Consider the following 18,123-nt stretch of genomic DNA (forward strand, 5'->3'; position numbering starts at 1 on the left):
TAATTGGGGATGATGTCATCAGAATTTAATTCTTTTGAGCTTCCTGCCCATTTTCCTTTTTATAACTGGAGCTCAAGGGTTACATCTCCACTACATTATTTTTTTTCTGGTACCAGGGATCCAACTCAGGTCCTTGCACTTGCAAAGCAAGAGCTGGAACTATGGAGCTAAATCCCTGGCCCCATCTCTACTACATTTAAAAGCTGCTTGCTCTAAGCCTTGAGCACCTCTCTGATCATGCTTAACACCTTCCTTCCTCCCTTTATTTGTAGACTTCTGCATTTATCCTGCAAACTAACATACCAGCTTTTGAGAGACAGAGCTTGAAAAGATGCCCTTTCCATCTGGCTGGCTGTCTTTTTCCATGAGTGTTTCAGAACTGTCTACCAAAGGCCTGACAACATCATCAGCAGAAAGCACTATCTTAATGGTCATGATCCCAGAGACTTATGGCTACCTCTTCACTGTCTTTGCAAATAGCAAATAAACTGTACCATACATCTTCTCTAAAATCCCATCATTATCATCTCCAGCCAGGAAATGAACTTGAACCTGTGGTATAAATAAATGGAGAACTAGAAGATAGATATCCCTTATCTCCTAGGAGAACTTCTGCAATATTTATACTTCTCTCCTATCTCAATATTTTATAATTGCTTTTTAAGTTGTTCTATAACCCAACTACAAATGTTATATCTGACCTGCCTATTATTATAGCCTTGACACCTAGCATGGTTTCAGGCTTTATGTAAATATTTAGTAATATTTGTTAAATGGATAGGTAGATGAGTGGGTAGATAAGTTACACCATGATTCTCTGAAACTACATGTGAACTACTGGAAGAAAGTACTTATTTATTTGCATGTTCACTTGTGTTCCTGAGGAAAATACTTTTAAACTTGACTTATTGTTCTCCTTCCCTAAATCTTGCTCTCTTCTGCTTTGCTAGTAGTATTAGCACATAGCATCTTCCATGTCCAGACTGGCCTTCCCCAATCTTGGTAATTCAAAATAATTCATTTACCTCTGCCCCTTGCTACACATTTTCAGGGACCTCTGACTTGTACATGCCATAAGGGCAGAATTACAATTGAAAGGAAAAATCACCTATTTTAATTCAAGATCAGAGGTTCAATTAAAAAAAGGCAGATGGCTATTTATATATCTTTACATTTTAAGGAAAAAAAACTGCCATAGCACTTTTATCTTTGCTGCTTTAAACCTTCAAGTTTCTGAAGAGGGTTGGGCCAAATAATCTCTTTATTTTCTTTTTTATTATTCTGTTTTTCTATTTTAACCTTGAAATGGCATCATTATCTCAAATTTAGAAATGCATTCAGAATAGCTTAGTATAGATTATAGATTTTATACCTTGAAATCTTTTTTGTTTTTAAGAATATCATTAAAGAATTTAAGCATATTATCAATGAAAGGTTAAGCTTAAGAATTACTCATTTTTCTAGCATATTAAATTTCAATAGTTTATTACTGAAGTTATTCTATTAGAATCTATGTCAAGGAGCACCAGGTCTGTGTAAGTGTGCAATATTTTAAAGAGCTCAGCCTGCAGTTCTCTGATGATTCAGGGGAACCGTTGCTGCTCTATAGCAGATCTCAGTGTGCCTTCTCTAAGCCAATCTGCCTATAAATTAGCAAGAGATTTTTTAGTAGTATCTATTTGAAAAGAAAAAATATGTAGTTGTTTTTACTGAGTCTTTCAAGACACAGGTTCTTGGAAGAAATGAATTTTGAGCTGACCTTAAAGAAGAAGAGGATTTGATCAGCCTAGGCCTAAATGAGGCTTGTGGAAGACGAAAGAATTGTCATAAAAGAAGGGAAGATTTTTTTGTTGAATAGTAGGAGTGGCTGCCTACTGAGCTTTCAAAGTTAAGCCAATGAGTTTAAATTTTCTATCATAATCAGTAGAGCATTAATGTGTGTTTTAGCAAAGGGATGAAATGCAAGTTGTGTTTTAGGAAAAATATTTGAATTCTTTCTTAGTTCCCAAAGCACAGTGGAAATAGAACAGCATAGATACGAACATTTTTTCTTATCTCATACCATGAGGAGATGATATGTAAAGGAGTTGTGATTTGTCTGGCACTCTTTAAATGTTAACTTCTATATAAGCTTATTTCTGATGAATAACATGTGAAAACATTTCCACCGAGGATGCCCAGGAAGGTTTTGTTTAGTTTGGTTCATATGGTATCTCTTGAATTTGTTGATTTCCATTCTGGCTGGGCTCTACCCTAACATATTATCTTCTCTGTATAGGTTGCTGTTCTTGCTCCATGGGAAATGGTGAATTACAGTGCCCATCAGCAGAGCCCGTAGCAAACACAAGCACAAGTAGGCCTGTGACTCCTTCCTTTGAGAAAAGTAAGTGCCCCCAGCTATGAGGATGGGCTGAAGGGACAGAAGAGTCCTTATCCTTTGCCTCAAAAGAACTCTGTATAGGATCTCTTTAGATGTTGTAACAGTACCGAACACTGGGAATATATAGATTCTCAAATAATAAGGGCAAACATGTTAATATGATAATAATCATGCAGAGAGAATGCTTGTTTTAAAAAATGATTCTTACCAGTATATATATATATATATATGCACTTTCCAATAAATTTAACTTAAGTGATAAATTTTAGCAGCTTATCCTAAGGACTGTTACTTTGTGGGGCTTTGGGGCTTCTTTCATCTTCTGTGTATGTATGCATACACTGCAGTACTGGGGTTTGAACCCAGGGCTGGGAGCTATATTCCCAGATCTCTTTACTTTTTAATTTATTTTACTTTTTTGAGACAGGGTTGCAAAGTTACACAGGATGGGCTTGAACTTGCAATCTTTTCTGCCTCATCCTCTCAGTGCTGGGATTACAGGTGTGTACTACCACACCTGGCTTTTTTTTTTTTTTTCTTATTGTAGAAACTGAAGCTCCCCCACTGTCTCTAACCCCTGTGATACCAGAACCAGTTAATTAATGCTCATTACTCTGAATCATTATGCTTCAAATATCACACACACCCCCACTTTTTCTTGTTTTTTTGTTTTTTTGAGACAGGGTCTTACCTCAGACTTTTGATTCTCTTGCCCCAGCTTTCTGAGTACTGGGATTACAGGCTTGTCCCACCTTGCTCATCTTAAATATACCCTTTTAATAAAATGATTTTTAAAAGCTTTAAAAATAATAACCTTTGGCATATAGACTAAAAGAATGAATTGTGTTTTATTTGAATTTCAAATTATTTAAAACTCAACATTCTTATATAGAACTGCAGTGCACTTCTAGTTGATTACTCTTATTTATAATCAAATTAGAAAGGGAAACCCCCCAAAACTGCTCTTTATAATGAGTTATCTGTCAACTTTATTATTGCTAAAGGGCTTATGTTTTTATATAAAAATGCTGTGGTGAATGAAAATGAATTAGCACTGTGTAGTGCACATAGGAAATGGTCATCAAATATAATACTGGCAGCAGAAGTTGTTATCTAGGTGGCATTGGTTTGGCAGATATTTGCTGGCTCAGAATAATAAATCTTAAATAATAATATTCATGCTTCCATAGAAAGAAGTAAAAAATAAATATATCAGATGTGGAGGTTTAACTTTTTCTGATAGGAAACCCCTTTTGGCATTCAGTTAAACTTTAAGTCTTTATTTATGTGTTTCTTTTATGAAGTTGTTTCTTTATGTCAGAATTCCGAAGGTTTTTCTTCTTTATTTTCTCATTACACAGCAGGCATGAAAGTAAAGTCATTAACAACTTTGATATGTAACCTGATTCAGCAACCTTTTTTCCCTGCCTCTCAAAACTATTTTAGGATTTGCTTATCTGTCATTTACTTCATTACTAATGTTGATTCCAGAGAACTTTTAAATTACAGGGTTTTTAAACATTTCCTGATATTTTTCAAAGATTATATAGACTGAGAGCCATCAGATATAGACTTCATCAATACATGTAATTTAGTATCATTACTAAGCCTGAATAATTTTTTTAAAATCTAAAGGAAATCAAACCATGGACTCATGAAATTGTTTAGAGCTCAACAATATAATTCATTCCCCACTTCCTGCCATAGCACAAAGCCAAAATAAATATTGCATTCAATTTAGATTGCTGAATGGCAACAATATATGCAAAATGCAAAAGAAAAATAGTAAAATTAATTTATATCCATTTTGTAACATATGTACATAATATTTTAAACAAGGTTTATTATGTATACTTCTAGAAATTTTCTACATGTAGACATTATATTAGCCAGCTTTCCATTCCTATCACAAAATACTTGAAATTATCAGCTTATTTTAGCCCATGGTTTCAGAGGCTCTCTCCATGGTCTTCTGGCCTGTGGTAGCACAGAATAACATGGAAGGAACACATGGTAGAGGGACTGCTGACCTTGTGGTAGCCAGTGACCAAAGAAAGACAGGCACACCCCTGTGACCCCTTCAAGGGCACACCCCTGTGACCTAACATCTTTCTAACAGGCCCCATCTCCTGAGATTTTACCTCCTCCCAATAGCGCCTTGAGCTAGGGACCAAGCCTTAAACACATGGAGTTTGGGGGACATTCAGTATCTAAACTATAGCAGAAATACTATATTCACAAATAATTTTTGTTAAAATGAGATTATACTACAGAGATAGTTTGGTAGCTTGTTTTCATCTAGTGATATTGTGAACTTTCCCCTGAAATTAACTATTATGCTAGAGTAGTGATGGTGAGTGACCCTTTTAGATCTTTCAATGATACAAAAAGCCTGCTGCAGCTTGTGTGTGATAGGTTCGCCACCGCTGTACTAGACCATGGTTATATATGGTTAATGGTTATATATGTCATTTTTTAAAAAGCAGCCTTTTAAAAACACAGATTTCTATCTTTAACTTGTGTGAAAGAGCTATAAAATTGTGGTTTTTAATCATTGATTTAAACATTAACCATAGACTGTATATTAGACTAGTCATTAATTGTGTAAAAAAGTTTTCCTTTACTTTTGCTACCACAGAGTGGATCTGAAATAGTAATTTAAAAAAATATTTATAAAAGATTCCTCATGTCTATTTTAGGCCAGAGGAGTCATATCTGCAATGTGGGTTTAGTTTCTTATGTGAACAAAATATAGTGTATAATATTTGCTTGATAACTTACCAGCCTTTTAAAAGGCAAATTTTAACCTCTTTCAGAAAAGACAAATGTTAAAAGTAAATTTATTTTACTGTTAACCAAAATAGGATATTTATGACTAATAATGAGATTTATCACAGGTGAAACTTCAGTTATTTAGCCTTTAAATAATATACATAATTATAATTTATAATGTATATTAATATGTAAGTATATAACATAAATTATATAGATAGAAAACATTGTTGAGTGGTGTAAAAGGGAACTATTTAATAGTACTTCTGTCTTTTTCAGATCAAAAACACTCTACAACTGAAATTCTTAAAACAACATGAAGGAGCTCTCCTCCAATTTTGTCAAAATTATATACTGATTCTTAGCTGAATGTGCTTTTTTGTTGTTTCTCTTAGGAAGTCATTATAAATTTAAAATGCATTCAAATAAAAAGCTCTGATTACAAATTGTTGTGCTTACTGCTTTATAGATGATCACTGTGTGAGTCGCTGTAACTCCCAGAACTGCATATTAGCCCAGGAAGAAGAACAGTATCTGCAGACTGGAGACCCACAACTGACTCGACATGTCTTGCTGTGTTTACTTCTCATCATTGGCCTGTTTGCTGTAAATTTTCTTCTAATTTTGTTTGGGGGCTATTTCTTTAAGTGTTTGCCATAGGTCTTATCAGGCTTCTGGAAGAAACTTAGTTCTACTTTCTAGGAGTATGGCAACAAAAGCACCTGAATTCTACATGTTTTGGGTGGAGGAATCATATTTTACTCAGTTGCCTAAGTGCTGCCAGAACCTATTCTGATTAGAGTCACTATTCATCCTATGCTCCGAACCTAGAACTTGCTAAAACTAGATGGTGTGCAGGGCCACTATTCCTGATTACTTGACTGACTATAAAGTAGATAAATGTACAGATTATCTCTAGAAGATAGTCCTCAGATTATAAACCTTTAAAAATAATTGTAGTTAAGAAATATTGTAACTATAACAGAGGAAAAATATGCATCATACTACAGTACTGCTTTATTTCATTTTTAAAAATTTTTACTGAAGACCAAACCCAGTGAATTGTGCATGCTAAGTACATGCTTTACCCTCAGCTATATCCTCAGTCCCTGCCTTCTAATTTTTTAACACATTTCTTTTTGTTGTTCTGAGCATTCCGATTTATATATATTTTTTGTTTCTTTTTTTGTTTTTTCAACATTTTCATGGTGCTACATAGTGTTTATACTTCAAGTGACTCCTAAGTAAACCATAGGAGACATACATTACAATTTTCTTAACCACTTCCTTATGAATTATTTCCAGATTTTCAAAATGTTCTAATAAACATCTCCATATATTATATTTCCTAATGATGGATTCTCAAATTTGATAAACCTCGATCAAAAAGTATAAATATTTCTGTGACTTTAGATGCATTTTACTAAATTATTTTCCAAAGGGGTAGTACACATTTATAAAGTGCAGTCACCAGCATTGAAATTATAAAAATTTTAATTTGATAATTTAGTAATAAAATATACTTTTTAATGTATGCATTTCTTTAATGACTAAAGGATGGTTAGTATATATTATATAGCTATTATAGTTATGTAGTTATTATATAACCATTTTCTGTGTATTGTCATCATATAATTTTTTAAGATGGTTCAAGTGTAACTTGCCCAGAGTTATATGGAGATGGACCATATAACCTGTAAACCTTTTCACAACGGGATGCTCCTTACATAGTATAATATCAGCCAGCAACACTCTTAACTGCTGCTGTTTAAGAACAAAAATCAAAAAATAAGGAATGCTGCCAAGAATTGCTGCTTAGTGATATAATTGTGCTCATTGTGTGGAGCTAATTTTAAAATCAGTCCTGTCTTAGGCTAGTCGGCAGTCCTAGAATATTATGTAAGTTTCTGTATTATGGCTCATGTCTTCTTGCTTCAAATCTGATCAGAATAGGTGCTGTTTGAATGGCACCTGTCATGAGGAGAGGTTGAAACCTCTTGTTTAAAAGACAAAGCCTCTGTATTCTCTCAGTATTTTTCCCTTTAGTCTTTCCCCCCTAGTTATTAAGTAGATAAGTTATTGTACTGTGCTCTGGGTGGAGAGAAATGATTAGTGTGGTTCATTTTAAAGTACTCTTTTCTCCTTTCTTTACAGAATCTTTCCAGTTGTTTATGGTGGCTATTCAACCAAGAACCTGGAAGACTCTACGTTGAGTTACAGTTTTTCTGTGCAGTGTTTAACTTTGGTCAGGTATTTAGTTACTAAGAACTTTGAGGGGTTTTTGTTTTCTTGGATGAGTTGAATGGGCAGCAGGAGACGTGTGTGTGTGCGGATGTTGTCTTCTTTTAAATCAACAGGGTTTAGTTTGTTTGCCAGCTGCTGGTATACATGACAGCTGACAGCTGCTGCCTGTCTTCTAGTAGAGATGAATTATTATATTGGTTAAAGTCATCAGAATGTACACTGAGTGTTTCAACCAGAAATACCAAACAGCTCTTTGCTTTGGTTTTGAGATAAAGAATGATAATTTAAGCAGGGACAAAATGTCCTAAGTTCTTTTTAAACTTTTTGTGATTATAGCAACTCACTTTGGAATATAATTTACCTTACCTGAACCCTTATTTTAACCACTTAAGATGATGAACATCCTTCCATTTACATTTTGATGCTTCCTGAACATTTAAATCTTTCTTAAGAAATCATGCAGTGTATAAGTAAATTTTGTTCAGGAATAGTAGTTACCTTTCTTTGGAGCCTACTATTTGCCAAACATTGTTAAGCATTTTTGTATTATCTCATTTAAATGCCATAAAATACCTACAAAGTAGATATTTTCATCTCCAGTTTAAAAAATTAGAAAAATTAAATTCCACAGAGTAATGTAATGCTATTATGTTATGTTCAGGTCACTATTAAAATGGATATTTAATGATAAATGAGTTTACATATTGGTAAATTTTTTATGTGCAATTTTCAATATTTGGTCTTTTCATAAACTCTTGACTTTTTATTTTTGTTGTTTTGATTTATAATTTTTTACAGTGCCAAGATCCTGCACATATATAGGCAGGTGTTCTATCACTGAGCCTCAGCCCAACCCTTTACTTTTTAAATACAGAATATTTGTAGATTGGATATCAAGTTGAAAAAACACTGTTTGAAATCACTGTTTGGCTATTAAATCTAAAATAATTTGCTATTAGTGTTTGGTATGATTTCTCAATAATAAATGCTCCTATAAGTTCTTTCCTGAGTTTCCAGTTTGTTTTGCCATTATTTGTGGTAGGAAAAATGGGGCTAAAGACCCAAGTGACTTCAATCAGTTCATTACAGATATGAGCATCCCAAGAACTCACTACCCATTTCACTTTGTAATACTAGTTGAGATCTTTGTATCCAAGAACTACAAAATACTAGGTTTTAAATCACAGTCTCGCTTAACGTTTTGCATTCAGAAAGTCCACTCCAAGCCAGGCCATCCCAGAACTGGGACTGAGAATGCTTCTCTGGCTGGGTTTTGTCATGAACTGAGTTAATGCCTGGAATGTTGCACTTAAAATGCTACCTACACAGCTTATGTCTCAAGTGGTTCAAAGGAGTGAGAGAGACACAAACCTACTCCCAATCCATTTTCCTCTTGGGGAGGTAATTAGTAAGATATTTCCTCTGTATGCTTACAGTTTTGGAGTAAAGAAAATCAATCCCTTTATGTAACACTGTATTACATTCTCCAGCCCACGTCCCACCAACCTGCACCTCAGTATGCTGACAAGTGACATCTTTCACCTTTCTCCCAAGTAGTCCTAAATTGTCCTGATCTGTGCCTTATCACCCCAAATCCTTCATACCCCTCCCCAAGCCACTAGCCAGTATCCCTTTACTGAAATTCAAGTCTGCCTCCAGGTACTCAATTTTAGGGAGCCTGTTTTGTGGGTTTTATTTAAAATGTCACTATAGTCACTAGAGGTTTGCTTCCTTAAGCACCAAATTTAGTGGCTGCCTTATTTCTCTGACTTAAAAAAATTTTTTAATAGGCTGTTTTGTTTTTTTTCCTTCAGTACCAGGGATCAAACTCAGAACCTGCGCTTGACAGGCAGAGCACAGTGCCACTGAGCTAAATCCCTGGCCCACTCTGACTTATAATTTTATTGTTGCATTCACAAAAAACAACTTTGTTTTCTTCTCTAGGGATTTATTTCCTTTGGAATCTTTGGATTGGACAAACATTTAATCATCCTACCTTTCAAAAGAAGGTAAATTTAGTTTTGAAATAAATTTATATTCCTAAAGGTGACAACAAAGCCATTCTATTAAGATACTGATATTTATACCTTTAGTAACTGCTAAGACCACAAAACACTTCAACAAAGGTTTTCTGTTGATTCACATATTTGTCATAAATGATTGCAGAGAAAATGTTACAACTATTATAAATCCAGCAATGTAATTTGCATTTTAACAAGAACTGATGGACGCTGATTTCTATGCCATTAAGTACATAAAGTTAAATGAAACTTGGAAATGTCTTTAGAAATGGAAGTAGTAGGTGGTGTGCCCCCAGAGGTCTATATTTGATTGTCTTTCTCCTTTGACAACAGGATTCCTCTTTCTATTAAACTGACAACTTATAGGAGACTCAAATTTTCTTTCTAAATTTTGGGTCTTTATTGGCTTAGTGAAGAATTTCACTTAATTAAGATCAAAGATTTTTTTACAAAAAATAACCAGTGGGAACAGTTGAATTTAGCAGTGGGAGAAGCTGAGGGTGCAAATCTTTGCAATTCCTCATTTGCTTTCCATGTCAAAATTCAGATGAAATTAAAAGTGCTAATGGAATTCATCCCACCTGCTCCATGAAAAGTGTCCAATAAACAGTATCTGTTCTTTCTTAATTCTTCATCGCCGTCATCTTCACTAAGGTGTCAGGGTTAGGGTCAGAATCATTTCATAAAGGAAAAGCATAATGGGAAAGTGATCAAACTTAGCTATCAGCTTAATTATGTTAAGGCAAAAGAGTCAGCAGTTCCATTGTCTGGATGGGCAGAAACAAAACTTTCTCCAGATCCAGACCCCAGTATTCCTTTCTGTGGTTCTGAAATTGAAAGATGATAAAATAAAATACTTAATATCCAAGTTATCTTTGTGTTTCAGAAGAGGAAAATGTGGAATAAGGAACATTTCTTAGTAGAAACTGAAATGGGCTCAACTTTCCTAGAGGGGTTTATAAATCATCAAGCCCTCATTCCAGCCTGCTTTGAGTAAGAAGCCAAATGCAGTATCAGTATATTTCTGCTTCAGATAGTTTTGGTGACTATCTTTGGGATAGCAATTTTGATGGGGGTAAGGTAGGAAGGATTCTCTCTCTGTGTGTTTTTCCCCCTTACAGGTAGCCTCTTTTATTTTGGTTTTCAGACTTGAATTCCTATGGAACAATAAAGAAACAGCAGACAACAGAGATTCCTCTGTTTCTGAAGAAATAAAAATGACTTGTCAACAGTTTATACACTATCACCGTGACCTCTGCATCCGAAACATTGTCAAGGAGAGGAGGTAAAGCAATTGCCAGTACCAGTTCTGGATACTAATTATACTGTATTTTAGATTATTAATTTGGGGTTTTAATAGGTGAATAGTTATGAGTCAATTTATGGTTTAAGAAATAGTATATAAAAGAGCCATAGCCATATCACTTTGATTTTAATACTTTTTAAATTTCTTATAGCTTCTGATTTCTATACAAAATGTGAAGACTAGAATAAACCAGAGTGTAATAGAATATTAACATTCACTTCATGTTAGCCATTAGTGTCTCTCACAAAGCTTTGAAAATACATTGGATTTAGAAGTGATTTTATATTCCCACCTCCTAGTGCTGTTATTTTATATTACTAATACTGTTCTCAGGAAAATGAAAGTTCTGCCCCTTAATTCTGCTGCTTATATTTCACCTCAAGTCCTAATCTTTAGTCTGTGACATTGTATTTATTTTCCTCATCCCTAAGGTATGGGATGTGCTGCAGCAGGAAATGATGAACTCTGAATAAACAAACGTTATAGTGCCAATGTTTTTGGATGCTATGAAAGAGAAAATAAAGCATAAAGAATTTAATACCTTTTTAGGTATCAAAAAAATTTTGAAAATATAAAAAAGTTTCTATTTGGGCTAGGTCAGTTGCATATGCCACTATATTTAACATACATGATTATGATGACAAAGTAAGCTGTGGTGTAGGAAGGAGACTCACTGAGTGTGGAATAATATTAGAACTCAGCTCCTCAACTGTCACATCTCATCTGTGTAACACTGGGCAAATTCAATTCCCTAAACCTTGATTTTTGTTTTCTTTTTAAAACTGACTCTTCAGGTTGTTTGAAGTAGATGACAAAATTTCTAAGATGAGCCTCGCCCAATTTCTGGCAATAGTAACCTATGAAGAAGTTAGTTTTTCTCCCTTAAAGGACTGAGCCTTATTATTTCAAGAGACCATCTATGTATAGTTTCAACAATGTAAAACTGCTTTTTAAAATTGAAAAAGAAAATCACGTTAGCTGCCAGGCCTGTTGTGCTTGCCACCTGTCAGGAAGCGTGGCTCTTACCATTTGCAGGAATGCCAGGCTGCCCTGGTCCCAGATGGCTGAATGGGCACCAGCTGGTAGTGTCCTGGCCTGTTCCCTACCCCCTCCCAGCCTCTTCAGCCTGTACAACGTCACATTCTGACGTTCTGTACAACTCCGTGGGCCTCTGTCAGTGCTGCCTGATCACAGCCACCCAGAAACAAATGTTATTCAGTTGGTGTTGAAGACAGAAGGCATTAGGCTATAAATCAAAAGTCAATAAGCAGGAATAAGGCCCAGACACAGCTTGCAATATTCAGGTTTTATTGAAAGTGATGTTTGCAGTTTCAAAGTGTAAATTAAGAGATCTTATCACTAATTAAAATACTGATGTTTGGGCCGGGGATTTAGCTCAGTGGTTCGGTGGCCTGCCTTGCAAGCGCAAGGACCCGAATTCAATCCCCGGTACCAAAATATAAATAAATAAAATAAAATAAAATACTGATGTTTAAAATATTGTGATTTTATATACTTGAGAAAACGCTTTATGTCTATTAACCTTTGTTCTTATATGAAACTCAAATGTATATTTTACTTATGTGAAAACATTTTAAATTTTTTCACCTGATTTTTCTTCCATCTCAATCTGCATCCTCTATTTCCTCTTGTCAAGCACTTTACATTTCACAGCTTGACTGATGCTTGTGGGCAGATTCTTATTGTCTTGCATATTTGTACATATTTCCTATAACTGGGGGTTTCTTGTGCATTTCTCTTTCCCTTATCATACTTATATCACCCTACATTTGCATGTGGAAGACAAATTTTATTTTATTTTTAATGAATTTTATTGGCACAAATTAAATATATGTAACGATCACTTTCATCAAAGAGAACTTGTACGTGTACATGATATATCTTGATTCCTCTTTTCTCCCAATCCCCTCCCTTCCCTCCAAACCTCCTCCCCACTTATTTACAAAAGCTTTTTTTCCATTTTTTCCCTACATTTCTCATTTTTTTCCTTTCCTTTTTACCCTCCCCGCTTCAGTTTCCCTTTCCTTTTGAACAGTTTCTATTTCATATTATCTACTATACATATTTGGAGGAAGTCAAATTTTAAATATCAAGAAGTAGATTCATAAAGTATATTTTTAAACTCTTTGTAGCAAGACAGATCTTACTTATTCTTTCCTTGCTTCCTAATGAAGCAAATTCCTAGTAAGTATATCAGCATGATTGTCTTGGCTTTTGAGAATATAATGAAGAGCTATTTGTGGGCACTAGGAACTGAAAATAAAGATTGATTTGAGTAGCTTAGTCAAAATAATCACTTAAGGGCTTGCAAAAGATACTTAATATTTCTGAGATAAATAACTCAGTATAACTAGGAGGATATTCAGCTGTCTACAAGATAGACTTGATCATAAAAGATAAAAGGTCCTGCTATTATAAAAAATATTTCTTTGATGATGCCTTTACGTTACCTGTGTCATTTGTTATGTTTAAGCATTTGTTTTCACAAGCATTATTGGCATATTTTATTTCTCTCCAGTGGGTCTTTTTTAGCATCAGGAAAGTTAATAACTCCTTAATATTCAGAACAGTTTCATTCCTATCATGCATTTAACTACCATGCTGTCTTTCCTTGTTTCCTTCTATTTTTCCTTGGTTATCCTCTATCATGCAGTACTGATACCAGATTTACAGAACATATGGGTGAATCATTCCTTTGACATTCAGGTGTGGTGAAAAGACTTCTGCTGGGACCTTCTGTGGCTGTGACCTGGTGAACTGGCTAATCAAAGTCGGCCTTGCCTCGGACCGTGGTGAAGCTGTGATATATGGAGACAGACTGGTGCAGGGAGGAGTCATCCAACATATTACCAATGAATACGAATTTCGGGATGAGTACTTGTTTTACAGGTTTCTTCAGAAGAGTCCTGAACAGTCTCCTCCAGCTATTAATGCAATCAACCCCAATCAAGAAAGCTATAAAGAAATTGAGCATTCATCTCCATCCTCACTGTCCCCTAAGACCTAAATATGAAGGAGAGAACCCTATATGAAATTATTCTAGCCCCAGATCAATTACTTTTTAGTTGTTTGGCTTTGGGCAACTTACGACCTCTCAGCCTCCATTTCCTCTGTGCATTCTGACAACAAGCATTCCTATATCCGTGCTCCCATTCTGCAATTCTATGTGTGTGTAAAACATATCAGAAAAAGCCAGGCATGGTAGCACGTGCCTGCAGTCCCAGTATGCAGAAGGCTGAGACAGGAGGCTCCCCTTGAATTTAAGGCCAGCCTGGGCCTATAATGAGCTCAAGGCCAGCCTGAACTACATAGCAAAATCCTGTCTCAAAACAAAACAAACACATCAGAAAAAGAGGAAATCAAACCAAAATATAATAAATATAATAATGACTATAAATAATATTAATATGCCAACATTTAAAAACCATGTCTTCCTGCAGCTGTTTGCTATAATTTCAATTAAACTGCCAAATTTAGCAGTGTACTGCTGGTGAAATAGATCTTAAGTTTTGACAACTTTATATTTATTTTTTTTAACTTTACATTCATTGATAGCACCTCCTAAAAATGAATTTTGATGATTCTAATATTTTTTTTCCATTTCTTTGACAAATACTAATTTAAGAGTGGAATCAATGCTTTAAAAAAAAAAAAAAAGGTTTATCTTTTTTCTTTTTTTTTTTTCACACTATTATCCAAAGTACTAATCTGTACCACTAAAAAGGGAGTAAGAAGGGCCAGGGATTTAGCTCAGTGGCACTGCACCTGCCTTGCAGTTTGATCCCTGGTCTCAAAAAAAGGGAATAAGAACCTACTTAAGTATTATTATTATCCTCATAATCCTTTAACAGAAGTATAATCTGATTTTTAACTTTTGTAGTACAAATAACTTGAGCATATTCATTTAAATGCTATAAAATTATTGTCATGTGATGGGTCATTTTTGGAATTTTCTCAAAGCATCGTAAGTACAGAAGGGTAACTGTACTACTTTACTGCCTGCAAGTGAAAAAGACAGACTACATAGGTAGTTCAAGCCAAGACCCTACCTTTTGAACTTGATCTTTTTAAAGTGTTCATGTATAATTTTGTAAGATTTCAACATACTAGGGGTTGCTCTCTATTTCAGTCCATTAAGGCTGCTATAACAAAACACCATACACTGGATAGCTTATGAACAACAGAATCTTATTTCTTACAGGTCTTGATGTGGGGTAGTCCATGTTAAAGCATCAGCAGATGGTCTGGAGATGTAGCTCAGTGGTGCTGTGTCTGCCTGGCTAGCACAAGGTCCTGAGTTGATTCCCAGTACCAAGAAATAAATAAAGCAGATTCAGTGTGTGGTGAGGGTCTGACCACGTGTTCACAGATGGTACCTTTTTGCCAAGTCCTCGTGGTGGAAGGGAAGAGCTCTGGTCTCTTTAGCCCTTTGCAGGGCACTAATCCCACCATGAGAGCTCCATCCCCATGACCTCCCAATACTGTCACACTAAGGGTTAGGCTGTAATACATGAACTGGGGAGGGAACACAAGCATTCAGACCAGGCACCCTCAGAAAAGCTTTATCTCCAGAAAGAGAGACAAATTTACATGACATTTGAACATCTACTTAATTATTAGGTATCAATGCTGGCTTGACTTAAAATATTTTAGATTTTTATTAATCTCATATTTTTAGTGTTTAATATATAAAACCATTTAGAAAATTATTTATAGGGTTTGTGGCATTGCCCTTTTAATGCAACAAATGTAGAGTTTTTTAAAAACCTGCATGGAAGACTTACGTATTTAGCAAGTAAATTATACTTTAGTATACTATTAAACTATTACACTACTAAAATATTAACTAATTTAAGTTATGTTTAGGGGATAGGGACATTTTTTAATCAGAGCTGTCTTGCTGCAGAATTTTTTAAAATTATGACCACATGATTCTAAATGCTCAGGAGTAAACAAAGCCTCATTGCCATACCAGGGCAACTTTTATAGTTACAGTAAAGACATGTAATTCACATGCATGCAGGCAACTCGAGTGGGGAATTTTTTGGCTTATAACAGATATTTCTAAATATGTTCTGTTATTTGCATGAATGGAATCTGTGACATCTTTTCCCATAGGTGACACAAAAACATGAAATCAGAATGATCTGCAGCTTCAGATAATAAAAGTTAAGATACGTTTTTAGGATTAAGGATATCTTAATTTTATTAAATGAAAATATTTGTAACTGTTATTTTCTCACTAACAAAGCAAGTTGCTCAATAAAATACTTATTTTAACTTTCACTCTGGACATCTTTTCTTTGAGTGATCTGAATAATGCAGGAGCTATCACAGAGATTTCTCCCATAAGCTGTCAATGTTAAATAGATTTCTGGAGATCATCCTCCTCTTCATGACCCGCAAGGTTCTGCACACAGGGTCATGCCCAGTTATATACTCAGCAAACAGCTTTTAAGAATGACATTAAATGTCTGTCTGTCCCTCGCATACATTTCATGATTTTTAATATGCAGAGCTACAGCTGGGAAAATGGTTGGATGCACTTTTGATTAAAACTTACCCTTTTTATATTAATCTTTAGCATATTCAGTTGTTTCCTTAACTGTCAGTAAGCTGTTCCATGCCTAGCTTGTGTTTAGCTTTCAATAATTTTACAATAGATAAAATACTCTTGGTATTTTGAGAATAATAAACGATCAGGAAGTTTCTAAAAGTTACAAAACACAATGGCTCTAATTTTTGTCTGCTCATATCTCTATAAAATATTAAATTACTTTAGACAGCGGGGCACAAATAGTCTTGATGAATGATGGTTGGAAACAAGTTCAGGATCATTGGCATGAAAAAATTTGAGGTAATCAAAAGAGAAAAAATTCACTATGTAGACCTGTTTTGGCAAATTTTACAAGAAGAAACTAACTTTCCAAAATTCTAGGATGCATAATTATTTCTAGGGCAAAATTTTTGATTCAAGATTAATATATAAATTAATATTTTATCAAAGATCAAACAAACTAGCTTTCTGTGAGATAATTTATTAAATTATTCCCTCGAATTATAACCGGTGAGTGTCAGGCATTTTTTCCCAGCAATGAGAAAGTAACTAAAACAGTAATGATAATAACATCATTTATGGATTAACCTCCAAGAAGCATAATTCAGCTAATATATTTTTTTACTCTTACAATGGACAAAATTTAGGAAATTCTTGAATTTGAAGGTATTTGTTACCTACAATGTATGCACAACCCAAAAGCCATACTGGATTTACAGAGTGAGAGTCTCTCAAGCTGTTTTATAAATTAGTGTATTCTTATAATAATTTTTATATGGCAGGTTTTTCTCATTTTTAATATGGAAAGAGGCAGCAGAGTGATAGACTTATCAAAGGCTACCAAGTTATACAGATAATCTAGCTTACTTGTGGTAGTCCTCCTGCCTCAGCTTCCCAATTGCTGAGATTACAAGCATGTACCACCACACCTGGCTCTCTCCACCTTATATTTACATAGGCGGAGAAGAGAGCTGTGTAAATTCTATCACTATACTTGGATGTTCACTGAATGAATACTTACTGTCTATCATGTGCCAGACACAGTACTGAACACTAGGCACACACCAGTGAGGACAAACACAATTCCGACACTCAGAGCTTCTATTCTACGGTGAAGGATGCTAAGTATAATTAATTTGTGATCAGGATCACATGTGGCTCCAAGGGTATTTAAGAGAGACCTGACTGGTAGTATAAGGAAAATTTCCCTAAGGATGTCATATCTTCCAAAACTAAAAGATGTAAAGAACTACTTATTTAAAGGGTGTGACTGAAAAGAATGGTGCAAGCAAAGGGTACAGCCATAAGGAAGGACCCAGGCATTCAAAAACCTGAAAGAGCAGCGTGGTTGAAACAATTAAGAAGAAAACAGTGGAGAAATGTAATAAAGTATAGCCAGGGGTAGAGAGATTAACAGGATCTTGTGAGTATTTGTTAAAGATTGTGACTTTAACATAAGTCTTAGGAGGTTTAAAGTCAACAATAAAATGAACTGATTAAAAAATCGGCAAAAATCAAGACTTGTCATGTAGAGGTACAAGATCCCAACAATGAATGTAACTGTACTGTATTCCTAAAATGTACCAATAAACTCAATTAAAGCTGAAAAAATGGGCAAAAGATCTGAACAGACACCTCATCAAAGAAGATGTACAGATGTCAGAAAAGCGTATGAAAAGACACTCAATGTCATACGTCATTAGGGACTGCAGATTAAAATGGGAAACAGCTAGGTACAGTAGTGTGCGCCTGCAGTCCCAGCTTTGGGGGTGGAGGGGGTCACTTGAGCCCAGAAGGGCAATGTAGGGAGACCCTGTGTAAA

At 34.9% G+C, this 18,123-nt stretch overlaps 1 protein-coding gene across 3 annotated transcripts in view; it reads left to right on the forward strand.

Moving 5' to 3' along the window:
- The window catches only part of Gpr155 (G protein-coupled receptor 155), a 39,133-nt gene extending 25,094 nt beyond the window's left edge, over positions 1-14,039 (forward strand). For 2 of the 3 annotated variants that reach the window (XM_033756400.1, XM_033756399.1), the window contains exons 11-16: positions 2,279-2,383; positions 5,622-5,758; positions 7,307-7,402; positions 9,341-9,405; positions 10,565-10,702; positions 13,451-14,039. In XM_033756400.1, coding sequence (XP_033612291.1) covers positions 2,279-2,383; positions 5,622-5,758; positions 7,307-7,402; positions 9,341-9,405; positions 10,565-10,702; positions 13,451-13,751 — 842 coding nt within the window. In that variant the 3' untranslated portion in view covers positions 13,752-14,039. Of the gene's footprint in view, positions 1-2,278; positions 2,384-5,621; positions 5,759-7,306; positions 7,403-9,340; positions 9,406-10,564; positions 10,703-13,397 lie in introns of all 3 variants that reach the window. The other variant, XM_033756401.1, reaches the window with a different exon arrangement.
- The last annotated feature ends 4,084 nt before the right edge of the window (positions 14,040-18,123 follow it).

The sequence above is a fragment of the Fukomys damarensis genome, unplaced genomic scaffold (genome assembly GCF_012274545.1).
Source record: "Fukomys damarensis isolate Sample0158 unplaced genomic scaffold, DMR_v1.0_HiC HiC_scaffold_26, whole genome shotgun sequence".
In the NCBI taxonomy this organism is placed as follows: domain Eukaryota; kingdom Metazoa; phylum Chordata; class Mammalia; order Rodentia; family Bathyergidae; genus Fukomys; species Fukomys damarensis.